At 40.0% G+C, this 26,508-nt stretch overlaps 1 protein-coding gene across 1 annotated transcript in view; it reads left to right on the top strand.

Annotated features, from left to right (window-relative positions):
* Nucleotides 1-22,874, top strand: part of LOC126458536 (serpin B6-like) — a 57,898-nt gene extending 35,024 nt beyond the window's left edge. The window contains exons 4-8 of the mRNA XM_050095642.1: nt 3,645-3,852; nt 16,035-16,249; nt 16,726-16,911; nt 18,502-18,646; nt 22,641-22,874. Of these exons, the coding sequence (XP_049951599.1) occupies nt 3,645-3,852; nt 16,035-16,249; nt 16,726-16,911; nt 18,502-18,646; nt 22,641-22,780 (894 nt within the window). The 3' untranslated portion in view covers nt 22,781-22,874. The remainder of the gene's footprint in view (nt 1-3,644; nt 3,853-16,034; nt 16,250-16,725; nt 16,912-18,501; nt 18,647-22,640) is intronic.
* Nucleotides 22,875-26,508: the final 3,634 nt, after the last annotated feature.

Genomic DNA, 26,508 nt, shown 5'->3' with positions numbered 1-26,508 from the left:
CAGCTATAATTCTCTTTTTCTCTTTGTAAAATAATATGGGCTGTAGATTACATTTAAGTCCGTTTTAAACAAATAAAATCTCATTATTAACAAGTGTGATGTTTGTTAAATTGACAAATTTGTCATAGAACTTCTGAACATTTTGCAGTATGCCTTTCCCTTTACTTTTACATCCACGCAGATTTAAGTTTTTTTTCTGATGCCTCACAGTAAGCCAAACTTTCTCTCAATTTACATTACTGACAACAATAAAACTATATTGTCGATAAAATCTTAATTATCTTTAAATATCACATGTACAACTGACAACTAACTCTAACTATTTCTAACCTCAGCTTTGACCCAGGAAATCTCACATTGTTGATTCACTATTTGATCTGTTGGTTTCCTATATTTTGTCTTAATTATTGCATATTTTTGGACCAATTTGCAAGCAAGTCATTTATTAGCACTTCTAATTTTTAAACAATGTGTTAATAATTCAAGGGTTAATTTCATAAAATCAATTTTTTTTTCACTCTCAGACTTAGCACAATTTTAATAAAGTGTGACAAATTGTCAAGATGGAGTCTTCAATAGTTTAAATTTTTTGAAGTATATCTCACTGTGAACAGTTACACTTCATAACTTGTTGCAGTAGAATTTAATGATCATTTTTAGACATCAGTATAACTTTGTTTCTGTAGACAAAAATATTGAATGTATATATTTTTAATTGAACCTGATAAGCAGATAACGTAGATTGATGATGTGTAAAATAAAATTCTTGAAAGTGTATCTGTTTAGTCATGGATAAGGAGAGTTAAAATTATTTAACCTATTGACTTACTAATGTTTTCCTCCATAGTTGATTCTATAATTACTATTTAAATTTACGAAAATCAACATATTTTTTACACACTTTTCTTTAAATTATACAACTTTTTCGATAGGAATTCTTTATAAATCTTACCTTACCATTTATTGAAGCGATGAGTAGTGAAAATAAACTGCTTCACGAGTTTTTGTTGGTGTGCTACAATCGAAAAAATACAAGTATGTGCAACGCCACCAGACGTTTCTCACATTCACACTGTGTATAACTTTTCTTCTTTCTTACTTTTCACACTACAGGATGTTTTCTTGATGGGATTTTTTTAGGGATAAACCTAACACAACCTGAAAACTATTACTTATAACTCACAAAATATCGAAAGAAATCGAGTGTAACACCGTTACATAAATCGGTTTTCAGCTTTCTAATGGTATACAACATGTCATGTCATCTATTAGCAGAAAAGAACAAACACTAAAATAAAGCTATAGCTGCTCAGTCCCTCTGCCAGCTGGCAGTGTAATAACAGACATGAAACCTGCGACTGGCTGTGAGCCAGCTGTATAAGCCAGTGAGTTAAAAAGAAAGCAAAAGCTGTAAAGTAAAGGAAATTTACGCGACCATTCCGTAACATCTAGAATTTTGATTAACCCACTATGCATAATACACATTGATGTGTCGTGGGTGATGGGCAGGGGAGTGAGAGGGGGAAAGCACAGATATTGGTTAGTATTACAATAAAACAAGGAAATATATAAAAGACATAATAGGATTAATGTAGAACTAAGAACCAATTTAAATGATGCGTGAGAAACCCTGTTAAAATCCACACATAAATTGAAATACTGATGTACAATATCTACTCTTCAGTTTAAGCTAAACCTGAGACAAAATAAATGAAGTTGCAAATTTAGTGTACCAGGTCTGTATGAGATTTAATGCCAGTACTATGACAAAATGTGTATGGATCAGACTGATGAAAAGTTGGAGACCCATTTTAAAGAACATACTGGACTACAAAATAATAAGACAACATCTGAAGATCATCTAAATGAAACATCTTGAAATTTTACAAACAGCACCTAAGGGACGTTATTTCAACATCTTGGGAGAATTTCAAATATATAGACATTGCCTGATGCTACGATATAAACTACACATCTCCTGTTTTACTTCAAGAATTCGATGTACTTTAAGAATTTCGATGAGATACTCCGACAGCCAAGTCAATGGAAACTCTCTGATTCTGCTACTACTATACCAGGCTGAACAAGAACTTATAAGGTCGCTGCACTTGTGGGTCAGTGGCAGCATGGCCACAGGCAGACTGAGCCCACTGTACACACACGTAATATACCTTAGACATACTATGGTGAGAACTGTGTGCACTCAGTTTTCAGGTGGGGTGTTGTAATTTAATTACGAATTTCAACAAGATGGTTCATATATAAATATCTGGTGCATTACAGAAATTGCTTCTGAGTTTCAAATAATTCTCTGACTTTTTAGACAGTTCATTGTTATACTTCAATACCACACATAATCTGTGCTTTTGCTCTGTCCCTCCAACCTTTCTCCCTACTCATCCATCATCCGTGATGCATGGGTTTTTATGGTTCATAGTGGGTTTAATAAAATACTAGATGCTATAGAATGTTGACACAAGTACTTTTCAGCTGTGACTACTCCCCTTTTAAATAATTTTTGCTTTTTACAAGTCATGATGAATCAAGTACCATATTAGGAATTTTAGATATTGTCAGTCTATGTTATCAGCTTATTGCAATAAATTAGAAAACCAAAATTTTAAACACTTTGAATCATATTGTTTACAGAGGTAGTGATTATTAAAGCTTAATTTAATTTTCAGATATGATGACAAACATTAAATGTGATTGAGACTGGTTATCAAACATAGGTTCTTGCAAATGAGAGTGTCATAACAATTTTTTTAAATATAGTAATTCATTATGTCAAGTCACATACTACTCTTAAGACTTAACATGCCCAGTTTCACTATTTGATGCAATTAATTCACGAATATATTTGTCATTACATATTACAATTTCTGGTGCATACCATGATGAAGCTGTTAGTAGATTAATTTCATCTGAAATCGCAGACAGTTGTCAAAACTAAAACTGGTAATGTTAGGACTGTAATTATTACGTGAATTCGAAGTACTGAGTTATTATGTAAACATATAAATGGTCGCATACTTCAACTTGATAGTATCTCCATTTTTAAAAAACAATGGTTCATTTCTTATGGGTAGCCCATAAGTAAGATCTAAGTGGTTGCAGTATTGCTAAGACAATATTTTCAAACCATTAAATGTAGCTATTAAGTTTAAAATAGCTGAGTATATTTATTCAATAAAAAACGAAGCAGTTTGGATGAAAAACAAAGTACTCTAATGGGTAACAAATAATTTCATCTCCAAAAGGTAAATAAAAATATTAAACGTGGTTACCTTGCAAGTGGCAGAAGTTAATGTAATCAATGTAAGTGAAACTTAAGAAAAAGTATACTGCACTAATATTACGCCAAGATAATTAATATACAGTATGGAAGAAAATAACTTGGTACACTACCTCCTGATTGTGGCTGTGTTTTATTTATTTATTGTAAACTTAGTGTTCTGTGGTGTAAAGGTTCATAGGATTTAAAGAAAGATCAGAGTGCTTCGACATGATCAAGAAAAGATTAACACTGGAATTTTCATTACTGTCTATTATTATGACTGATACCACATATGTATTGTGAAAAATAAATATAAAATCAATTTTAATATCTTACCTTTTAAGTCTATTTCTTTTCCATATTTCAGGAAAGTAAAGGCATAGTGCTTAACATTGCTAACAGAATATTCATTAAAAATGGTTATAACATTAAGGAAGAATTCAATAATTCTGCCATTAGATTCAAGGCTGGAACAGAAGAAGTAGATTTTTCACAAGAAGAGCAAGCACGGAAAACAATAAATGACTGGATGGAATATAAGACAAATCAGAAGATAAAAAACATAATCCCTTCTGGTAAGCAATTTTCCTCATTAAATTACTATTCGTATAAGCACTAGTTAAGAAAATGTTCAGCTTTTCTTCTCTGTAAATGAGTATCTTTTTCAGCTTGTCGCAATAACTGTACTAGAATAGTTACCAAGATGTATTCCTTTACTCCACAAGGCACCTTACAATAGATGACAGATGATAGTTTTCGTGACGTTATTGTTTCTCTCCTTTGATGTACAATTTGCGAATGATGTGCGATGAGAACCATTGTCAGTAAGCAGTGATATGAGCTAAAATTGAACTGTTTCAACGCCATTATGTATTGTAGGAGGAAGACGTAAGTAGGGGGAAATAGGGTCTTGCTTGGTAGTTATTGAAACGGGAGTTCTACCTATTTAGCACGAAAACGTATTCGTGACGCCATGCATTATTTCAGCATTTGCTAATGAAGTTGTGAGAGCAACTTTGCTTTGGCTTTCCTCTATCGCTTCTAACAATTCTTCCTTGTATGGTTCAGAAACCCGAGAAATAAAGCAGTACGCAAGAACTGATCGACGAGAACTTGCAAAGTTACCTCTTTCGTAAATTCATATACTTCCCTCGGCATCAATACTTCATTAAATTAATCGCCAGATACACTCTGTGTCCTTATATCCTTGATAATTTACTCGACGATTTCCGTAGATTCAGACTTCGTTGTACTCTCGCGATACGCAAACAATGATTGACATCTGTCCAAGGTGTCAGAAGATGTTCAAAAATGGTTGAAATGGCTCTACGCACTATGGGACTTAACATCTGACGTCATCAGTCCCCTATACTTAGAACTATTTAAACCTGACTAACCTAAGGACATCACACACATCTATGGCCGAGGCAGGATTCGAACCTGCGATCGTAGCAGCTGCGCAGTTCCGGACTGAAGCGCCTAGAACTGCTCGGCCACAGCGGCCGGCGTCAGAAGATGTGGCTGGTTAGTGCAGCACTGGGTTTTGCGACTCGAAACGGGACTAAAACAATCTTTTTTTTTTTTAATCTTCGCACTCACCTTTCATTCGAGCTGCGGGAACCGACGCGAATCTGGAACGCCTGGCGTCACCAGAGCGAACCTAGCAGCAGACGACAGAATGACTCAGCTCGACCAGCACGGCTTCGGTAAGACTGACGACACGAAGTTCCGAACTGCTGATGGCGAACTACAAATGAAAGGCACAAGCGATCTCATCCTGAAACAGATACCTCAAAAACTAACGTGATCTACTGCGCGTTTTAAACTTGCTTGTGACTCCAAATAACACCGCCATTGGCTGACAACACTTAAATGACATGCAAAATAAAAACATTCGGTTGACCTACGATTTAAAGACTTGGGCAGATATCCGACCAATGATCTTAATTAAATAACATTTCAAGAAAATAAAATTCTGATCTCAATGAAAATTAAACAACAACAACATACTTGGCTTCAGTATCATACAGTTTGTAACTCTACCTACATAATCAGAGTATGACACTTCACACAAATATCACCACCTAGCGGCATTGATAAACACACAAATTCATTGATCTACATCTACATCTAGATTTACATCTACATGGTTACTCTGCAATTCACACTTAAGTGCCTGCAGAGGGTTCATCGAACCATTTTCATACTACTTCTCTACCATTCCACTCTCGAATGGCGCGTGGGAAAAAAGAACACCTAAATCTTTGCGTTCGAGCTCTGATTTCTCATATTTTATTATGATGATCATTTCTCCCTATGTAAGAGGGTCACAACAAAATATATTCGCATTCGGAAGAGAAAGTTGGTGATTGAAATTTCGTAATAGATCTTGCCAGAAAGAAAACCGCCTTTGTTTCAGTGACTGCCACCCCTACTCGCGAATCATATCAGTGACACTCTCAACCCTATTGCACGATAACACGATACGAACTGCCCTTCTTTGCACTTTTTCGATGTCCTCCGTCAATCCTACTTAGTAAGGCTCCCATACCGCACAGCAATATTCCAGCGGAGGACGGACAAGTGTAATGTAGGCTGTCTCTTTAGTGGGTTTGTCGCATCTTGTAAGTGTTCTGCCAACAAAGCGCAGTCTTTGTTTCGCCTTCCCCACAGTATTATCTATGTGGTCTCTTGAATTTAAGTTGCTCGTAATTGTAATTTCTACGTATTTAGTCGAATTGGTAGCCCTTAGGTTAATAATGAGAAACCACAGTCACAACATGACACGGGTATCACCATGCACCTCGTTAGTCGTAATGATTACTATGAATTAATAAACACACTAACGGTTGCTCATTAAGCTACACACAAGCTAACTCTTAACTTAGAGCGCTCACTCGATTTTATTAGTTTCAAGAACAACAGCGTCAATTACAAGTAACGCAGTAGTTGTTTGTCATATTATTACAACTTGTTAAGAAATCAAAGGACAATTATAAGAGTTAAAGGTCATGAAACGGAAGCAGTGGTTGAGAGAGAAGTGAGACAGGGTTTTAGCTTATCCCCGATGTTACTCAATCTGTACATTCAGCAAGCAGTACAGAAAACCAAAGAAAAATATAGAGAAGGATGTAAAATTCAAGGTGAAAGAATAAACATTTTGATGTTTTCAAATAACATCGTAATTCTCTCGGAGACAGCAAAGGACATCGAAGTGCAGTTGGACGGAATGGACAATGTTTTGAAAGGAGTACAGAAGATGAACATGAGGCAAAGCAAATTAAGGATAACGGAATGTAGCCGAGTGAGCTGAGTGAATTAGATTAGGTAATGAGACACTAAAAGCGATTGATGAGTGTTGTTATTTGGCAAGAAAAATAACTGATAGTAGTCGAAGCAAAGACGATATAAAATGGAGACTGTCAATAGTAAGAAAAATATTCTTGAAATAGAGGAGTAAGTTATCTAATATAAATTTATATATTAGACAGTTTTTGTTGAATGTATCCGTCTGGAGAGTAGCCTTGTGTGGAAGTGAAACGTGGACGATAAACAGTTCAGACAAGAAGAGAATAGAAGCTTCTGAAATTAGGTGCTAGAGAAGAATGTTGAAGATTAGATGGTAGATCAGTTAAGTAACGCGGAGGTACTGAATAGAACTGGGGTGAACAGAATTGCGGAGAAAAGGAATTTGTAGCCCAGCTTGAGCAAAAGAAGGGATTGTGTGATGGAACACACTGTAAGACATCAAGGGATCATCTATTTAGAACTGAAGAGAAGTGTGGGGGATAAACATTGAAGAGGGAGGCCAAGAGATGAACACAGTATACAGGCTCAAATAGATGTAGCTTGTCGGTCAGCATTGGAAGTGGATCTGCAATGATCGAGACTGTCGGATATTGAAAGAGGTCTCACGATGGGTTCCACGAATGCTCACAGCGGACCACAAGATTCAAAGAATGGACATTTCATCGGAATTTTTGGAGCGTTTTGAGACCGACGGAGAGAATCTCTACGGAGAACACACTTTGAAGATGACGAGAGTGTCAGTCACCCAATGAAAACATGGCTACGCCTACAGGACGAGAGCTTTTACCAGTAGGTAATACATGTTTCTCCACAACGTTTGACGCACGGCCATAGAACGTGATGGAGATTACGTAGAAAAATAGGACATGGACAAGACATGTTGATGTACATTGTCACCTAATTCTGACTCTTTAACAATAAATATGTTATGAGAAAAAAGTGGGACATTACTTTTATTCATACTTATGGAAGAGGAGCTCAGATTTGTTTGTTAGGAAATGTTCAACAGAATCGAAAATATGGTAATAAGAGAGCTGTAGCAGTGGCTATACAGTTTCATTGCATACTTGAGAACGGCGATTAAAATTCCTGACCTTCCCTACCGGTTGAAGTTTTCGACAAATTAACTAAATCGCCAAAGGCCATTCCCGGCCGGGTCCCTTTGAAACGGCACAGCCGACTTCTTTCCTCAATCCGGACTTGCACTTCCCCGTTACTGATGACGTCGCCGACGGGACGTTAAACCTTACTTAATCTTCCTCCTTAGCTGGTCTCATACTCAGTTAATCAGGTGATCTTATAGCATTCTACGGAACACATTTCGGCAGATGATGAACACTGCATCAACCTCAGCGCTGTTATCTCCAACCTTCAGAGTACCATTGGCGAACAGTGCAAGCTGAGTTTCACGAGATAACAACTCGTGTATTTACGTGTTGAGATTTTCCCGTCTTCAGAACAAGTTGCTAACACGCTAGCACAGAATTTAGTGAAGAAAACGACTTGGTATTGTAACGAAATCAAGTCATAACTTGCTGTGTTACTTAGATCTGTCGCGAACTGAGTCCTATGTGAAGAAAACAGTTCTCAGGGATCTCCTTTTCATAATTTTGACCAGTAATTTTGATTATTCAGACTAAAAAAAACAGTTTTACTTCCAAATTTTACCAAAGTAACAACGTCAGAGCTGGCAACAAACGCCAAAAGAACATAAAGCACTAAAGCTCCCGTGACTCAGCTTTTAGATAAATAATGAAATGGCTACAGTCTTGTTCAGTTGTAACTGTAAGGACCAAATAAACTCACACTTGGCAGCGAGAGTGCAGTAATATGACTTCTTACAGATTGTAAACACAGTTCACGTAGTTGAGAGATGTCAGGTTATTCTTCTGAATTTAAAAAATATCTGTTTCTAATTGGCACCAAATGTCTCAGTTTTCTAGAACATCTTTGCAGTAAAGAAGTGTAATATGTTATGTTTGTTTTATGATGAAAATTAAAATACTGGTGTGTGTCGTCAAACCCCTCCCCCACCCATGAACCAGAACAATAGACGTTGCTGTTGGTGGGGGGGCTTGCGTGCCCCAGCGATAGAGATAACTGTACCATAGGTGCAACGACAACGGAGGGGTATATGTTGAAACGCCAGACAAACCTATGGTTCCTTAAGAGGGGCAGAAGCCTTTTCGAGAGCTGCAGGGCAACAGTCTGGATAACTGACGGATCGGCCCTTGTAACGTCATCCATAATGGTCCTGCTGTGCTGGTACTGCACACGGCTGAAAGCAAAGGAAAACTACAGCCGTAATTTGTCGCGTGGTCATGCAACTCAACTTTATTGCTAAATGATGATGACGTCCTCTTGGGTAAAGTATTACGGAGGTAAAATAGTTCCCCATTCGGATCTCCGGGAGGGGACTATTCAGGAGGATGTCATTAGCAGGGGAAACAAAATTGGCGTTCTACGGATCGGACCGTGGAATATCAACTTCAAAAATCTGGAAGGTAGGACAGAAAATTTAAAAAGGGAAATGGATAGATTAAAGTTTAATTAGAGTGGAAATTAGTGAAGTTCGTTGGCAGGAGGAACACGACTTCTGATCAGGTGAATAAAGGGTTATAAACACAAAATCGAATAGGGGTAGTGCAGGAGAAGCTTTAATAATGAATAAAAAATAGGAACGCGGACAACCTACTAAGAACAGCATAGTGGACCCATTATTGTAGCCAAGATAGAAATGGAGCCCACACTCGCCGCAGTATTACAAGTTGACATGCCAATTAGCTCCACATATGAGGAAGAGATTAAAGAAATGATATTCAGATAGTTAATGGCGATGAAAATTTAGTAGTCGTGGTGGACTGGAATTCGATAGTATGGAAAGAAAGAGAAGGAAAAATAGTAGGTGAATATATACTGGGGGGAAAGAAATGAAAGAGGAAGCCGCCTGATAGAATTTTGCACAGATCGTAAATTAATCATCGCTAACACTTGGTTTAAGATCATGAAAGAAGGCTGTATACTTGCAAGAGACCTGGAGACACCGGAATGCTTCAGACTGATTATATAATGGTTAGTCAGAGATTTTGGGACCAGGTTTTAAATTGTAAGACATTTCCAGGAGCAGATGTGGATTCCGACGACAATTTATTGGTTATGAACTGTAGATTAAAATTCAAGAAACAGCAAAAAGGTTAGGAATTTAAGAAGATGGGACCTCAATAAACTGAAAGAACCGGAGGCTGCACAGAGCTTCAGATGGAGCATTAGCAAATGACTCACAAGTACAGCGAAAAGAAATACATTACAAGAAGGATGGGTAGCTTTGAGAGATGAAAGAGTGTGGGCAGCAGAGCATCAAGCAGGTAAACAGACGAGGGCTCGTAGAAATCCTTGGGTAACAAAAGAGTTATTGAATTTAATTGCCGAAAGCAGAAAATATAAAAATGTAGTACATGAAGCACGCAAAAGGGAATACAAAATGAGATCGACAGTAAGTGCAAAATGCTAAAGAGGAATTGATTACTTTTGAATACATTGTGAGAGTGAACAGTGATCAATGTGTTACAAATATTTACTATCAAAAACAGTCTTGATAACAATTTATTTATTATGGTGACTGGAGGAATGAAGTTCTTACTCATTGGTCTGAAGATGACCACAGTAGTGGTCGAAACCGCTTACCGTAATAAATAAATTGTGATCAAGACTGTTTTTGATAGTAAATATATCTAAACAGGAATGGCTAGAGGACAAATGCAAGGATGTAGAAGCATGTATCACTAGGGGTAAGATAGATGACACCTACGGGAAAATTAAGGAGACCTTCGGAGAAAAGAGAACGACATATATGAATATCAGGAACTGAGACGGAAAACCAGTCCTAAGCAAGGAAGGGAAAGCAGAAAGGTGGATGGAGTATGTAGAGGGTACATAAAAGGGAGATGTACTTAAGGGCAATATTATGGAAATGGAAGAGGACGTAGATGAAGATTAGCTTGGAGATATGATATTGCGTGAAGAATCTGACAGAGCACTGAAAGTGCTGAGTCGAAACAAGGTCCCGGGAGTAGACAACATTCTGTTAGAACTACTGAACCTTGGGAGAGCCAGCAATGGTTAAACTATTCCATCTGATGAGCAAGATGTATGAAACAGGCGAAATACCATCAGGCTTCAACAGAAATATAATAATTCCAATTCCAGAGAAAGCAGGTGCTGACAGGTGTGAAAATCACTGAACTATCAGTTTCATAAGTTACGGTTGTGAAATACAAACATGAATTCTTTACAGACGAATGGAAACACTGGTAGAAGCCGCCATTGGGGAAGATCATGGTGGATTACGGAGAAATGCAGGAACACGCGGGGCAATACTGACCCTATGACTTCTAGTAGAAGATAGGTTAAGCAAAGGCAAACCTACGTTTCTAGCATTTGTAGACTTAGAGAAAGCTTTTGACAATGTTGACTGGAATAATCTCTTTCAAATTCTAGAGATGGCAGGGATAAGATACAAGGAGCGAAAGGCTATTTACAATTTGTACAGAAACTAGATAGCTGTTATAAATGTCGAGGAGCATGAAAGGGCAGCAGTGGTTGAGAAGGGAGTGAGACAGGGTTGTAGCCTCTCCCCGATGTTATTCAATCTGTATATTGAGCAAGCAGTAAAGGAAACAAAAGAAAAATTCGGAGTAGGTATTAAAATCCATGAAGAAGAAATAAAAACTTTGAGGTTCGCCGATGACATTGTAATTCTGTCAGAGACAGCATAGGCCTTGGAACAGCAGTTGAACGGAATGGACAGTGTCTTCAAAGAAGGATATAAGATGAACATCAACAAAAGCAAAACGAGGATAATGGAATGCAGTCGAATCAAGTCGGGTGATGCTGAGGAAATTAGATTAGGAAATGAGACACTTAAAGTAGTAAAGCCATTTTGGTATTTGGTGAGCAAAATAACTGATGATGGTCGAAGTAGAGAGGATATAAAATGTAGACTGGCAATGGCAAGGAAAGCGTTTCTGAAGAAGAGAAATTTGTTAACATCGAGTATAGATTTAAGTGTCAGGAAGTCGTTTCTGAAAGTATTTGTATGGAGTGTAGCCGTGTATGGAAGTGAAACATGGACAATAAATAGTTTGGACAAGAAGAGAATAGAAGCTTTCGAAATGTGTGCTACAGAAGAATGCTGAAGTTTAGATGGGTAGATCATATAACTAATGAGGAGGTATTGAATAGGATTGGGGAGAAGAGAAGTTTGTGGCACAACTTGACTAGAAGAAGGGATCGGTTGGTAGGACATGTCCTGAGGCATCAAGGGATCACAAATTTAGCATTGGAGGGCAGCGTGGAGGGCAAAAATCGTAGAGGGAGACCAAGAGATGAATACACTCAGCAGATTCAGAAGGATGTAGGTTGTAGTAGGTACTAGGAGATGAAGGAGCTTGCACAGGATAGATTAGCATGGAGAGCTGCATCAAACCAGTCTCAGGACTGAAGACCACAACAACAACAACAGGAACATGTGGTAAACACTAATAAGGAGGAGGGACAGGATGCTAGGACATCTGTTAAGACATGAGGGAATGACTTCCATGGTACCAGAGGGAGCTGTAGAGTGCAAAAACCGTAGAGGAAGACAGAGACTGAAATACATGCAGCAAATAATTGAAGACGTAGGTTGCAAGATGGATATATCTGGTAACTAATCATGAGGTGCTGAATAGAATTGAGGAGAAGACAAATTTGTGGCACAACCTGACTAGAAGAAGGGATTAGTTGGCAGGACACATTCTGAAGCATCAGGGAATCACCAGTTTAGTATTGCTATTGGGGTGAAGCGTGGTGGTGGCCGGGGGGGGGGGGGGGGATAAAATCGAGGAGGGAGGCCAAGGGATGAATACAGTAAGTAGATTCTTACAGAAGTTAGTTGTTACTCAGAGATGAATTGGCTTGCACAGGATGTAGTAACTTTTGAGCTGCTTCAAACCTCTCTTAGGACTCAAGACCACAACAATAACAACAACAATATCCCCAGTGTTATATAATTAAGGATTTAATATAATGATATTTGTGAAGTCTGAGATCTTCCGAAGGATACCATGTTTTATTGTTGCGAAATGAGTAGTATTCTGCTAAAGAAATGATGAACCCAAGTTTTCCCTTGCCGTTTCCTTTTATGAAGGTCTTTTATGTGGAATGAGGTATACTGCTGGGAGATTGAGCTGTAGAAGGAGGAGCCAGTGAGTAGTGGTCGAGTGAGGTCATGTACTGATGTGCTTGTCAATGTATATTTTACCGAGCGAGGTGGCGCAGTGGTTAGCACACTGGACTCGCATTCGGGAGGACGACGGTTCAATTCCGTCTCCGGCCATCCTGATTGAGGTTTTCCGTGATTTCCCTAAATCGTCTCAGGCAAATGCCGGGATGGTTCCTTTGAAAGGGCACGGCCGATTTCCTTCCCAATCCTTCTCTAACCCGAGCTTGCACTCCGTCTCTAATGACCTCGTTGTCGACGGGACGTTAAACACTAACCACCACCACCACCACCAATGTATATTTTGTGTTAACAGTGGTATCATTTATAGAAGACAGCGATAATGATAACTTCTTGAATCGTTTCATGCCAATTGTAGCCATGTCAATTGTAGCTGCAGATGCAAGTTTTTTTCTAGGCCAAAACATCGTGCTACAAGAATTACAGCATCTCCCTTCAAGAATGCACGTGAAAGTATGACATTAGGCATTCCTTGGTTTGTCTGCTTAAAAAGAGACATGAACAACAGGGAGGTTTCTTTCCTAATTTTTTTTTTCGTGCAGTTTCTCAATTTCAAGCTTCTGATAAGGCAAGCCACAGACGATTTCGCTCTCGACGTTCCGCCACAACCTCAACACTTTCTTTCCCTGCTGCTTCATCTGGTACTTCTCTACGCAACGTGCCGCCTTCCTGGATGTCGTCTTTCACATCCCTGAGGGTCTCATCCATACCTCTGTCCACGTTAAACTCACTAACCAAAGACGGCATCAACATTTTAACAGCTGCCATCTCTTTACCACAAAATCCCTCCTATACAAGCTAGCCATCCGTGGACAACATATCTGCAATGACGAGAACTCCCTTACCGAGTTTGCTGAGGGCCTCATGAAGACCTTCTATGCAGTCAATACTCCCAAACCTAGTCCACAAACAGATTTCTCTTGCCATACCCTCACACACCCCGAATTCTCCCACCATTGACAAGAGTCAGCTACGAATGAGAGCCTCCCTTGTCACCCAGTAACATCCTGGACTGGAACAACTGAACCATATCCTTCACGAGGACCTTGATTTTCTCTCTCCTGCCCTGAAATGAGGGACATTCTACAACGCTCCTTCCCACCCCCCACCCCGTAAAGGATGTTCTGTCGACCACCCAACCTACACAACATCCTAATCACTTTATAAGTCGTTTCATTAATAAAAAGAGGCTAATGCGCTTTAACATATTTAGTAACAATTTTTTTAAGTTGTTTCATTAATAGAAACATGCATTAGCAGACGACATGCTGATTATCAAAACATATGTGTAAAATAAAATATTAAACTTCTGAAGATGGGCATGGTAGCCCGAAACGGAACTAAAATAAAACATTAAAAAGTATTTGTGGCTAGTTACATCATTCACGAACTATGATATAATATTGTTTCTTCTACAATACTTTATTTTAAAATTTCGAACACAGATAAGCTTTCTTATGACCACAAAATTTGCTAATAGTTTTTAATAAATTATTGAAATGAGGCTCGTTAAATTCTTGTCCATTTACAAACTGACAAAAAAGTTCTTTTATGCCGAGACAAGCTTTTAACATCTTTGAAGGCTTGGGTATTGGACTGTTTTTATTGTATCCATTTTAGCTACATCTTGAGTGGAGCTGCATTGCGTTCCAGAGACGCAAGGACACGCTATTAAAAAGGGACTCATAGGTTTTTGGTTCATCAGTGTATACAGAAGAGCACAGTAATCCTATAAGGAACAATTTTCATTCCTCATTTGACCTTCTATTCCGCCGACACTTCATTATATGTTAATTTAGCATTCATACGGTGCTTGGAATGAGGAACTGTAGTAAGAACTTCCTCAGTGCAGTAATATACGAAGATGAAATACAAAATCAGAACGGCCAGATGAAGACTTCACTTCCACTCCTAACGAATGCGAGTCCGATGTGTTTACCACAGGAAAATTTTTGGTTTCACGAGGACGCAGCTCGGCATTCGATTGTCTGGCTGGTTGACCAAAATCATCAGGTCCGTAAATATACTGTTCACGATAAATCAACTTTTGTGAAGTGCTAGCGGAGGAACCTGGCGCTGCCCATGAGTTTATTTACTACACCTATGCGCCCAACCACGTACCATGCAGCGTCTGGACCTGTGCTTAATGTTTATGACGTCATTCCTTCTGACCTACGTGTCGTACAATGATATAATTTCATAGGTACATTTAGCGGAATATGAAGTAACTATCTGCGAAATTTACTACGAATAGAGGTAGCAGCAAAGATGTAATAAATTTAAACGTCGTGCATGATGCGGCAGCTCTTCACGCATCACATGACGTCATAAGACCGGAACTACATGTCGTACAATCATACAATGTTGCACTTATATTAAGTGATGTGCATACTGTCTGTACAATGCGTCGCGAAAAAATTTACCAGTAAAGAAGAAATAAATTATAGCGTCATGCCTCGTGCGGTACTTCACCATTAACAGCGGAAAAGTAATAAGCAGTAATGGTTTTTACATTTTGTAGAGGTTGTCAGCGAGAACAAAAATTTCGTTGATGTTCGAAATTATGTGTAAAATTTGTTGTATGTTGCTAAGTACTTTCATTCACAAATACTAGATAGATAAATTCTGGGACTTCACTCGTCGCGGTCTACGCTTCATTTTGCCTCCCCCCCCCCCCCTCCTCCTCCCTTGATAGGTAAGTGGTTCTTACCCCCACAGCGATTGTCGCTTCACAGTAAGGTATATATATGGATTAAGTTTGGTTGAAATCGGCACATTGGTTAGGAAGAGATCCGGAACACACACACACACACACACATTCATTTCTATAATTTGTATGGACTACTGAGATTGCCATAACAGTCATCTGCACGCGGAAACATCTTTTGTTGTAGTAATATGAGACAAAGAAAGTGGCGAATTACAAAGGTAAATCGTAAACATGTCACTTAAATTATCGTTGACATTGTAGTTAATTATGTACTGAATAATGTTACTGGACCTTTTTACGAGCCTTTTTTTCACTTATGTATATAAGCTTTATGTTTTTTCAACTATGCTCAGTTGGGTACTGGCGTTCCCCTGACTCATGGAACAACGTAAATAAATTTGTAAGGTTAGTGGGCATCAAAGCATCATATCCATAAGCAGGCAAATTATTTATTTCAGGCGTCCTGAATGATTTAACCAAGATGGTACTGGTGAATGCCATCTACCTCAATGCTGATTGGCTGCAGCAGTTCGATGTAACATTTACGTTACCAACACCGTTTCATCTAGCCTCAGGATCAACGAAAAATGTGGATATGATGTACATTGAAGAGGGGTTCAAATACACAGAGATAAGTGAATTGGAATCTCAGGTTGTGCTTCTTCCATACAGGGTATGTTACTAATTATGAACCAACAATAATTGTGCGCTAAATCAATTTGAAGACAAGATATGTAGCTGTATAAACGAGTGAGAAATTATAATACAAGAAATACACAAAAGTGTAAAGTATTCCTAAAGATTAAAGGTTCAGAATATTACATAATAACAACTAACAATTATTGCATGAGTTCCCATCAGTAATTGTGATTCTTCAGCGTGTGGAAGTAGGATGACAAAATCGCTGTTTCAGAACTATACTTTATTTCAGTAGTGTTGCATTATTACAGACTACAAAGGTGAAAAATTTACCTCATTTAAAAAGTTTTTAACTTTTCCCTCCGATGCTTTACAGATAGAGTTTGTTGTCTGGAGGCTACACACGTTTCTGTGTGTTGTGTTCAGTTGTTAACTTAACACGATGCACAATGTTTTAGAGCCATTTAACGTAAGATAAGCTATTCATTGCATTTCTTTTTCATGTAACAGGGGAAAAAACTCGGTATGATGATAATACTGCCCAAAGAGCAGAATGGACTTCCGAATCTTGAGAAGAAACTTGCCAACATAAATCTTCAGGACATTCTGTCAGAAATGGGCCAACGGGAAGTGTATCTCTATTTACCAAAATTCAAACTGGAGTACACAGTGGACCTTAAAGCAACATTAAAAACAGTAAGTGAAAAAACAGTAATTTAATGTAGTAATGGTATTTCAGGTCGGTTATGTACTGAGATGCAGTAGGTACACAAAATTAAGCCAAAACTCATCTGCAACTTCCTAAGAGAATTTTCTTATTAGGTATGTAGGGCGTACCATAATTAAGGACGAAAACTGATACGATTGAGAACATACGTTAATAGAAGCAAAACCGTTGGTCTACGGCTCGTTGCGCAAGAATGCCGATTTTGATTATGCACTTATGAGACGTCGCAGAGTTCTGAATGAAAAATTTTCCGACTTGGTACGAGCGTATTGAAATGTAAACTTTTCGATTAAGTCACCATCTATTTGCTGCAAACTCTGTGGTGAGGAAGATGTAACTAATTTGTTACACAACCACAATACTGTGTGACTTACGTACGGTAAGAATCTTTTGCGATTTTCATCTTCAAAATGAAATACGTGCATTGTTCTTACAATGCACATACCTTTTATAACTTTAAAAAGTTGTTAAGAGACATCTGTTAATTCTGTGGCTATTTACTAATAATTTAATTGTTAACAGTGCAAATTTTTAATTGTTAACAGCGCAAGCTGCGAACGAACTGCTGAGCCACTGCAAGAAACCGCCAATGCTTACCACTATTAAAACCTATGAAAGCGATCCCTTCCACCTGATGATGTTTCTTAACTATCGAAACGTGTGTAGGATGAAGCAAATACTTGATGCAGAACACATTTTTCCACCTTTTAATTAACTGTTGGAGTCATGTGAAAATAGTCTGTTATGGAAATAATGGATAGCATCAGCTATCTGACACACTTCTAAGCTGTGTAGTATAAACACAATTCCAGAATGAATGGAGATGAGGTACTGACGGAAATAACGCTGTGAGGACAGGCATGAATGTTGCTTGGGAGCACATGCCCACGAAAGGCAAGGGTTTCGAGTTCGAGTCTCGGTCTGGCACGCTGCCAGGAAGTTTTATATAAACACTTTATAATAAACTTGCTCGATATCTTCATCTGTCCTTGTAGTTTTGAACGGACCTCACGCATATTATGGAGCACTCTTGAATTTAGATACCCATTTCTTAAGTGCTAAAAATGAAGGAACTGCGCCTTTATTTGTCTGCAGCGGAGTATAAGAGCGCAAATGTAGTTATTGCTCTTCCAACGGCCCTAAGCTTTATATGAAACTTGTCACGTTTTAAGATGGACGAACGGTCCTGCACTAATACTCCACGACATTTGTCACCTTAATGTGCAAGCAATCTCACTTTTTGAGTCAATGTAGTATTTTCATAATAAGATCGGTCACTGTTTACTGCTAATTCGATTTACACGACATCAAATCATGATATATTTGTATGATCCCTTGATGGCTTGATGACATTATTAAAAAAATGATGTGATTTATGGTTGTCTGTTCACTTTGATGCTGACTAGCTTGCAATATTACAGATAGAATAATTCCTAAACGATTTAGTGCTTCTCTATTCTTGTTTGACTTACTATTACAAAAGTGATAGGGGCCGTATTTTATAAGTGTTACACGTAGTGGAAAATTCGCTAATACCGTTTGCCTAATTTGAATTTCAGCTTGGCATGAGTGATATGTTCGATGGCAGGATGGCAAATTTGACTGGTATTAGTGATGAGCCATTAGTAGTTACCAACGTTCTGCACAAGGCTTTCATAGAAGTCAATGAAGAAGGCACAGAAGCAGCAGCAGCAACATTCATTGGTAAGTATTTCAACTACGAATCCCCACGAGCAGCGTTACTTCTGTACACATTTGTTTCGTTTCTGCATACCAAAGTCCACAGCTTTTGTTAATACACAATTAAACAACCACGGAAGAAGTTAGAATTCCCAATAAACCAGTAGTAGCTGGGTCGGTGGGAGAACAATCCCACGAAGTTCGAAAATCCTCCTAACGTCGCTGTTAGCACAACAATAAATAGTCCGTATAGCAATCGTTAGCCCAATACAGTATCAATCAGCCGGGTTCTGATAGCATGTCAAGAGGATTTTTGTAGTTTTCACTCGGCAAGCAAAATGATTGTGGACGACGACGAAGCGAGCTTCAGTACTAGAAATTCTTAACTTCCAATTTAAGATGAAGTTTTAACAATTTTGTCTTACTTTCTGTCTTCTTCCGTTGTTTCACGTCTGATCCTTATGCATCGCTGCCATCACTTACAGTAAATTTAGTGAAATCTCGTGCTGCTACCTAGGTAGTGCTTTTGTTAGATTTTATTTTAAATGGTAAGTTAATACCGAATGTAGTTTGACCAAAGTAGAGGGGGCGGGTACTCCGCTGTGTGGTCCGGACTTCTGATATGTATATCTGAGAGCTAGCAGTCTGTTGTATAACTTCCTTGTAGTTTTTAGATATCGCTGTACAACAACCAGTAGGTACAATTCTCGCTGTGGGCAGTTCCGGGTAAGATGGAGAGCGAGTCACAGAGCCCTGGTCTGAATTCGTTGCAGCCATCGTATGTGGGTCTCAGCAGCGTTGGCAAAAAGCAACTTCTGCATACTCAAGGAGAGTAGATAGCATGACCAGTGTGGGTGGGTAGCATAGCGTGTGTTGAGAACTGGATATACGTCTCTCAGTCGCCCACGGGACCCGCCACGTACTACTTCTGTGCGTTGGCATCACGTCCGTCGAGCATGGCGCCAAGATATCATGTAGGTGACGCCCAGTTTTCGGCTGTTCCTCTAACGACGACGGGCTGCACAGTTCCTGCCACTACCCTCTTTGCCTGTGTCTTGTATGGGTTGAAAGCTAGCCGCCATTTGGTCGTCTGGTCACCAAGTTGATTTATCGCTGTCTGAAGTCTCCGCTGCAATATCCATGCAGTCAGTCTCTTGGAGCACAAGGCAATGTCATCAGTACGTAACATCAGCTTCATCCATGGTGTTTTGGGGATGTCTACTGTATACAACGTGTATAGGATCGGGCCAAGCACCTAGCCTTGTGATAAGCCAGAGGCAATGGGACGATGAGATGACACTCTGTCGGCAGCACATGCAAAGTACATGCATTCAGATGCACAGTAGTCTCACATGTGGTACAGAGACTCCATGTGTTACCAACTCATACAGTAATCCCTCATACAACATGGTGTCATAAGCTCTGGCGACATTTAGAAGCAGGGCTCAACTCGTGGTGGTTGAAGGCCTTCAGTGCATCCTGTGGGTTGTGGCAACCCGTTTCCGGAATCCGAACTGGACATATGGTAAAATGTTTTCGGCTTCCATACGGTCTAGGAAGCTTTACAGGAAGAGATGTTCGAACACATTTGATACTCCAGAGAGTAGGCTTATCACTCGATAGCCTTGGAGGAAATTGTCTTTCACAGGGTTGGGGATGGTTATTATCTCTGCGTGCTTCTATGTTGCAGGGAAGTTGCCAGTCCTCATTAATGCATTGAAAAAGGTCGCCAAGTGATCAATAGCTGGCTGTGGCCAGTGGAGAAGCAAGGTGTTGGGGATGAGGTCCATTCTTCCAGCCTAGGCAGTGAAGCTGGGATTGGACTTCTCAGTAGTAATTGGTTCTAATCCTTGTTCATCCACGTGCAGTTCCAGGAATCTTGGCAGCCTTTCGTTCACCGGGTAATCCACTGGCCCAAAGTAGTTCGCAAAGGCATCCGCCAAGGCATCGGTTCTTGCACTGGGTTTCCCATATGACGTGGAAGAATCCCTATTGTTTTGTGGAGGATGTGTCGTGTCTCCTTCAAGGCGGAGACTCCGATGAGTTTTAGGCCAACGTTTGGTTCCTGTGGTCACTAATTTTGATGCTATTTCTTGGCGGATGCGGTTGAGCAGTTGTTTCGTTGCAGGATTCACACTAAGCCGCTATTCCCGACAAATCCTATTCTTTTTGGTAACTGCGGTGCGCGACTGGGGTGGCAGTTGACGTGAATGTAGTTGCATCTCCTTCGACGGTGAGGCCTCGCTGACGGCGTCCAAGATACTGCTTCAAAAACATTACAGTGCTGTATCAACTTCTTCCTCCGTTGGGTCAGGAAAATTGCAAGATTCGTAGAGAGATGTTCTTGAAATAAGTTCCAGTTGGTGTGCTTTGTGTCAGTGCCCCTCCCTGGGATGAAGGTGACTCTGTCCTTAAGACGAAAAATTACAGGTAAATAGTCCGCTAAAAGGGCTTTCTTTGCTTCCGCTGTGATAACCTGTGGAAGCCCTTGGACTGCTCATACATCGAGACTTGTTCTCGAGACGGCTATTGGCTCAACAGGACTAACAATAGTTGCTTTCCGCACGCCACGCAATAATCTCCAGTCATCAGCGTTCGTGAGCCTTGAATTTTACGCAGTATTTTTGGCACTGAAATCCCCTACGATAAAAACCATATCTGGCCGACAATAACGTCGCGAAATCGTTGTTCTCGAGTATGCCCCTTGGCAGCCTTTGTCTCGCTATTAAGGTTATTCGACAGCAATAGCGGTTGTCTCGACAGTCTTCAGGACCAGTAAGTGCAGCTGGTGATGTTGGAGGGTGCGGTGTATGTGGCAAGCAGTACCACCACCAGCCTTGAGTCGGCAGTTTGATAACAACAGAAGTTGGTGACTTGCACTTTGGTGCCCGACTTCAAGTGTATATCTCCCACGAGGACACCTCGATGGTCGATTTACGGTGGATTCGTCTGAACTCTCCTTGATGTGTATGGATGCTGTTTGTGTTCCACGTACTTACTCTCAGATCTACTCCTTCAGTGTCCATGTTGTGGTTGACTGGGTTGTTGGTGAGCGGTCTGGAGCTCTTTCAGTAGTGCAGCTGTGATGAGTAGAGACAATTCCCTCATGGTGGCGCGCACAATTTTAAGAGTTTTCATTTAACGAATTCAGTGGCATTATTTTTCAGTACACCCTCGATGTATGAGGTAACAAGCAAAGTCGGTCGGGCATTGAATGTAACTTTAAGAGGGGAATTGACCTCTCTGAAAATGAGGAAAGGGAGGTTATTAGAGACGATTGACGTCCCAATTGGACAATGTAAACTAAACTGCTCACGGCACACGTGCGGTAGCGGAGCATTAATTTTGTTATCGTTTTTCTATGTTGTTTTATAAGGAGGATAACAGCTTTCTCATCAATAGTACATTTACCGTGCATAAGGGCAGGTGGGCAGTTGAGTGTCTCTGTCTGCTACTTTTTTTGTTCCGTTTTCTGCGAACTGTGACCGATACAGATTTGATGGCTTCAATTGATACATCAGGTATCAATGGCAATACGCATCATCGCTTTAATGTTTCTTAGGCACTTAATCACAGGAGCTGAATCACCGAAGCCAGATTTGCATTTCCCTCCTTGCAAATGAAATTATTTGGTTTTCATTCGGAAATGACGCTCGCCATATAAACTGGTTTCTTCTTTTTGCATTACTTTTTCAGCCAAGTACCTAGAACATTCAGTGAACGTCTGGAGCCAATGCCATCCGTGTGAAAAGTCGTTGAACGTTATCAGTTTGTTGTGTACTGCGAAAGATCGTTGAACTGATGATGATGAATCCTCAGCGAATTTCTCATCTGATTTATTGATTTCGTAAAATTATGTTTCTAGAATTTTTCAGACGCTCGTACTGTTGTATCAGAACCGATCTCAAAATAATTTTTTTTTCCCACCTACTTGTAGTGCGTGATCAAAACAAAACATAAGGTTAGAAATGAGATAATACTTTCTAACATATTCTCATGTCCTCTCTTTTATTTTCAGCTGTTGTGGGCCGCTATGACGTATTATATTCTAAGCCACCTGTAACTTTCAAGGCAGACCATCCGTTCGTGTTCCTGATATTGGACCAGCAGACTCACACTGTGCTGTTTGCAGGTCGCTACTCAACTCCTGCTCCGTGATGTCTAACAGATGAAGATTTCTGCGTAATTTATTTTATTCTTTAAAAAGATGTATTCTATGGAAAATAAATATCTACTTGTCTATGGTGCATAATTCTTCCTACACAAGAAATGATATGCAGCACAGAAGATCATTACATTGTCCTTCATACTTAAGATGAACGCTACAAATTTGGTACTGAAATATATGGATAATTAATTCCACAGAAAACTGAACAAGCTCACTGTAAAATTTGTCTGTTGAAATAATATTTTGGGAACTATTTAAATGATAAGCGGCTTGCAAGATGCCATGCCATTTTTTTTTTTTTTTTTTTTTTTTTTTACTGTCAAGTTAAATGTGTCCTCCACGACTTGATTTCCCGAGCCATCCTCTTCATCTCAGAGTAGCACTTACATCCAGCGTCCTCAGTTGCCGGTTGGATGTCTTCCGATCTCTGTACTCCCTTAAAATTTTTGACCACTAAGACATTCCTCTTACCACTGAAGTAATTTTCTCCGAGGCCCGAACACATGTTCCATCATCATGCATCTTCTTCTAATTAGTTTTCTTCCTCTATTCTAATCCTCACTTATTCTGCGGGGAGCCTCGTTTCTAACATGTCGACTTAATTTTCAGCACCCTCTTGTAACGCCACGTCTCCAACGCTTCGATTTTGTTATTTCTTTATTTCCTTTTGCCTGTGAATGCTCTTTTTTGTCTGTGCTAACATGTTTCTTCCGCCCTCTTAGTCCGTCACGTAATTTTTTGCTTCCTATACAGTGGAATTCTCTCTTTTCGCATATTTCATAATCCACCGACTAACGTTTTAGTTGATCACTAATCACGTTTATCCTACTTATTACCGTCATCTTCCTTTAGTTTGCTGGTAGTCTATAGTATTTGCTCAGCAGAATTAATTAAGTTCAGTCGTTGTAATTCTTCCTCGTTTCAAAGAAAACAGCAGTAGTATCAATGATTTTCATTGCTGATATATTTTCGAACAGAATTTAACGACATTTCTGAATTATCCATTAATGCGGCTATACCTCGTAGACATAAAGGATAAATTTTAGTGGAGAAGGACTGTATCCTTGTCTGATGTCCTAGTGAGGGCCTCTATCTTGGCCTTACATTCCTGTTATTGCCTCTTGTTCCTTGTGTACATTGTATACACAAGTTTTGCTTTCTTTTTCGAGAGCAACGCCGTAACTCCCTATCCGGTGGCTTCACCTCTAAAATTCTTCCTTACGTTGTGCTCCAGAGCTTCGGTATATTGTAGGAAAGACATTTTTACGCAGCCGAATAAATGACAGTTTATTCTCCTAATATAGATTTCCACGTAGCCTCGTCATGCTGCAGACTTTACAATTAAAGTGGTATTGTTCATGTTTGTTCGTTATTTTTAGGGCGCAAAAACAACTAAGGTCATATGCGCCAATGTCAGAACTGTAGAAAACGAAGAGGAAAAAGGAGTTAAAAGCGACTTCACGTTAAGCCCAACCGACGGAAGTAAAGACAGCTAAAAACAGGGTCTTTGAGGAAGGTCGCTAAGATATACCGTAGACACAACGGAGGTCCTGAGCTAAAGATTAAATGTCCTTCGCCATATTGCTACGACTGATAAAAAATAAGACGCGGTTGACAGCCTGCACATCTTTCGATAAAACGGCCGGTAACTCAGATGGCAACCATAAACTAGAAAGTAAGTGGTTTAAAAAAGGGCATTCCGTCAGGAAACGGTGACCCGTCAGAGGTTGAGGACAATGAGGACAAAGTAGTAGGGGATCACCACTTAACAAATGTCGATGGCTAAAATGACAGTGGCCAATAAGCAAACTACCTAAAGTGATCTCGCAGCAAGAGGGCCGAGACGAGGTCGGCCAAGCCACTGGGAGCGGTTTAATCCCCGAGAGGTTGTTCCCGTCTAGGGAGGGCCAGTGGTGATGCCAAAGTGACACCACCTGCTGTCAGACGGCAACACAGAGATAATCGGAGGGAATAGAAGAACCAGCGGGCCGAGGAAGGTGGCCTGCAGCCTTGGCAGCAACGTCAGCAGTCTCGTTTACCGTCAGACTGACGTGACAGGAACACACATAAACATCACAGTGGCTACACCAAGAATGAGCAAGTGAAAGCTTTCCTGGACCCCCTGCACTAAGGGATTGACGGTGTACAGCACAGAGAGGCTCTGAATAGCACTGACAGCCGGAGTAGAAGGCGCAATTAAAAATGCTGTGTCGCCGGATGTACTGCATGGCCTAGTACAGTGTGAAGAACTCCGCTGTCGGTACTGAGCAGTGTTCCGGAAGTCGATAACGAAAATAGTCGGCGCCAACGACGAAGGCACCACGGTCGGTCCGTGAGACATTAGTATACACAAAGGTACGAAAGCGAAGTTTCGTGCGAAGGTCGAAAAACATTCAGCGATAGAGCAAGTAGGGAGTAGTGTCCTCAGGAAGCGATTGAAGTCCAAGGTGAACACAGCCCGCCACATGAAGCCAACTTGGTGAAGGGTTTACGGCCATCAGGAAAGTGGCAGGTAGCGTGAAGTTAAGCCGCCGAAGCAAAAGCCGAAAGCGAACTCTGGGAGGCTACAGAAAAGAGGGACGCGTCCCATACTGGCGGTCAAAGGAGTAATCGAAGGAGGAGGCACAGGATGTGTGGCCAGGCATGGCAGACAAACGGCTTGTGTATCCGCCGAGGGGAACATCGCGTTGGTATGACAGTGGTAGTTCGGCAGATTCTGTATACAGACCCTCAATAATGTGAAAGCAACTGATCCCAGGGTATGACTCGACTTCGACCATCACATAATTAAGAGTCATAATATTAATATGTCAACAAGAAAATTGATGTACAGTTTTTTAATATTAATTGTATAAGGAAACCAATGATCTATATACAGGGTGGCCTATTGATCGTGACCGGGCCAAATATCTCACGAAATCAGCGTCAAACGAAGAAAATACAAAGAACGAAAGTTGTCAACCTTCAAGGGGGAAACCAGATGGCGCTATGGTTGGCCCGCTAGATGGCGCTGCCACAGGTCAAACAGATATGACCTTCTTTTTTTTTTAACTAGGAACCCCTATTTTTTATTATACATTCGTGTAGTACATAAAGAAACATGAATGTTTTAGTTGGACCACTTTTTCGCTTTGTGATAGATTGCGCTGTAATAGTCACTAACATATGGCTCACAATTTTAGACAAACAGTTGGCAACAGGTAGGTTTTTTAAATCAAAATACTGAATATAGGTACGTTTGAACATTTTATCTCTGTTGTTCCAATGTGATACATGTACCTTTATGAACTTATCATTCCTGAGGACGCATGCTGTTACAACATAATTACCTGGAAATACCACATTAATGCAATAAATGCTCAAAATAATGTCCGTCAACCTCAACGCATTTGGCAATACGTGTAACGACATTCCTCTCAACAGCGAGTAGTTCGCCTTCCGTTATGTTCGCACATGCATTGACAATGCGCTGATGCATGTTGTCAGGTGTTGTCGGTGGATCACGATAGCAAATATCCTTTAGTTTCCCCCAGAGAAAGAAATCCGGAGACGTCAGATCCGGTGAAAGTGTGGGCCATGGTATGGTGCTTCAACGACCAATCCACCTGTCATGAAATATGTTATTCAATACCGCTTCAAAAGCACGCGAGCTATGTGCCGGACATCCATCATGTTGGAAGTACATCGCCATTGTGTCATGCAGTGAAACATCTTGTAG

The sequence above is a fragment of the Schistocerca serialis genome, chromosome 2 (genome assembly GCF_023864345.2).
Source record: "Schistocerca serialis cubense isolate TAMUIC-IGC-003099 chromosome 2, iqSchSeri2.2, whole genome shotgun sequence".
Taxonomy (NCBI): domain Eukaryota; kingdom Metazoa; phylum Arthropoda; class Insecta; order Orthoptera; family Acrididae; genus Schistocerca; species Schistocerca serialis.
The sequence above is the reverse complement of the archived record's forward strand: the minus strand, read 5'-3'. Positions and strand labels throughout refer to the sequence as shown.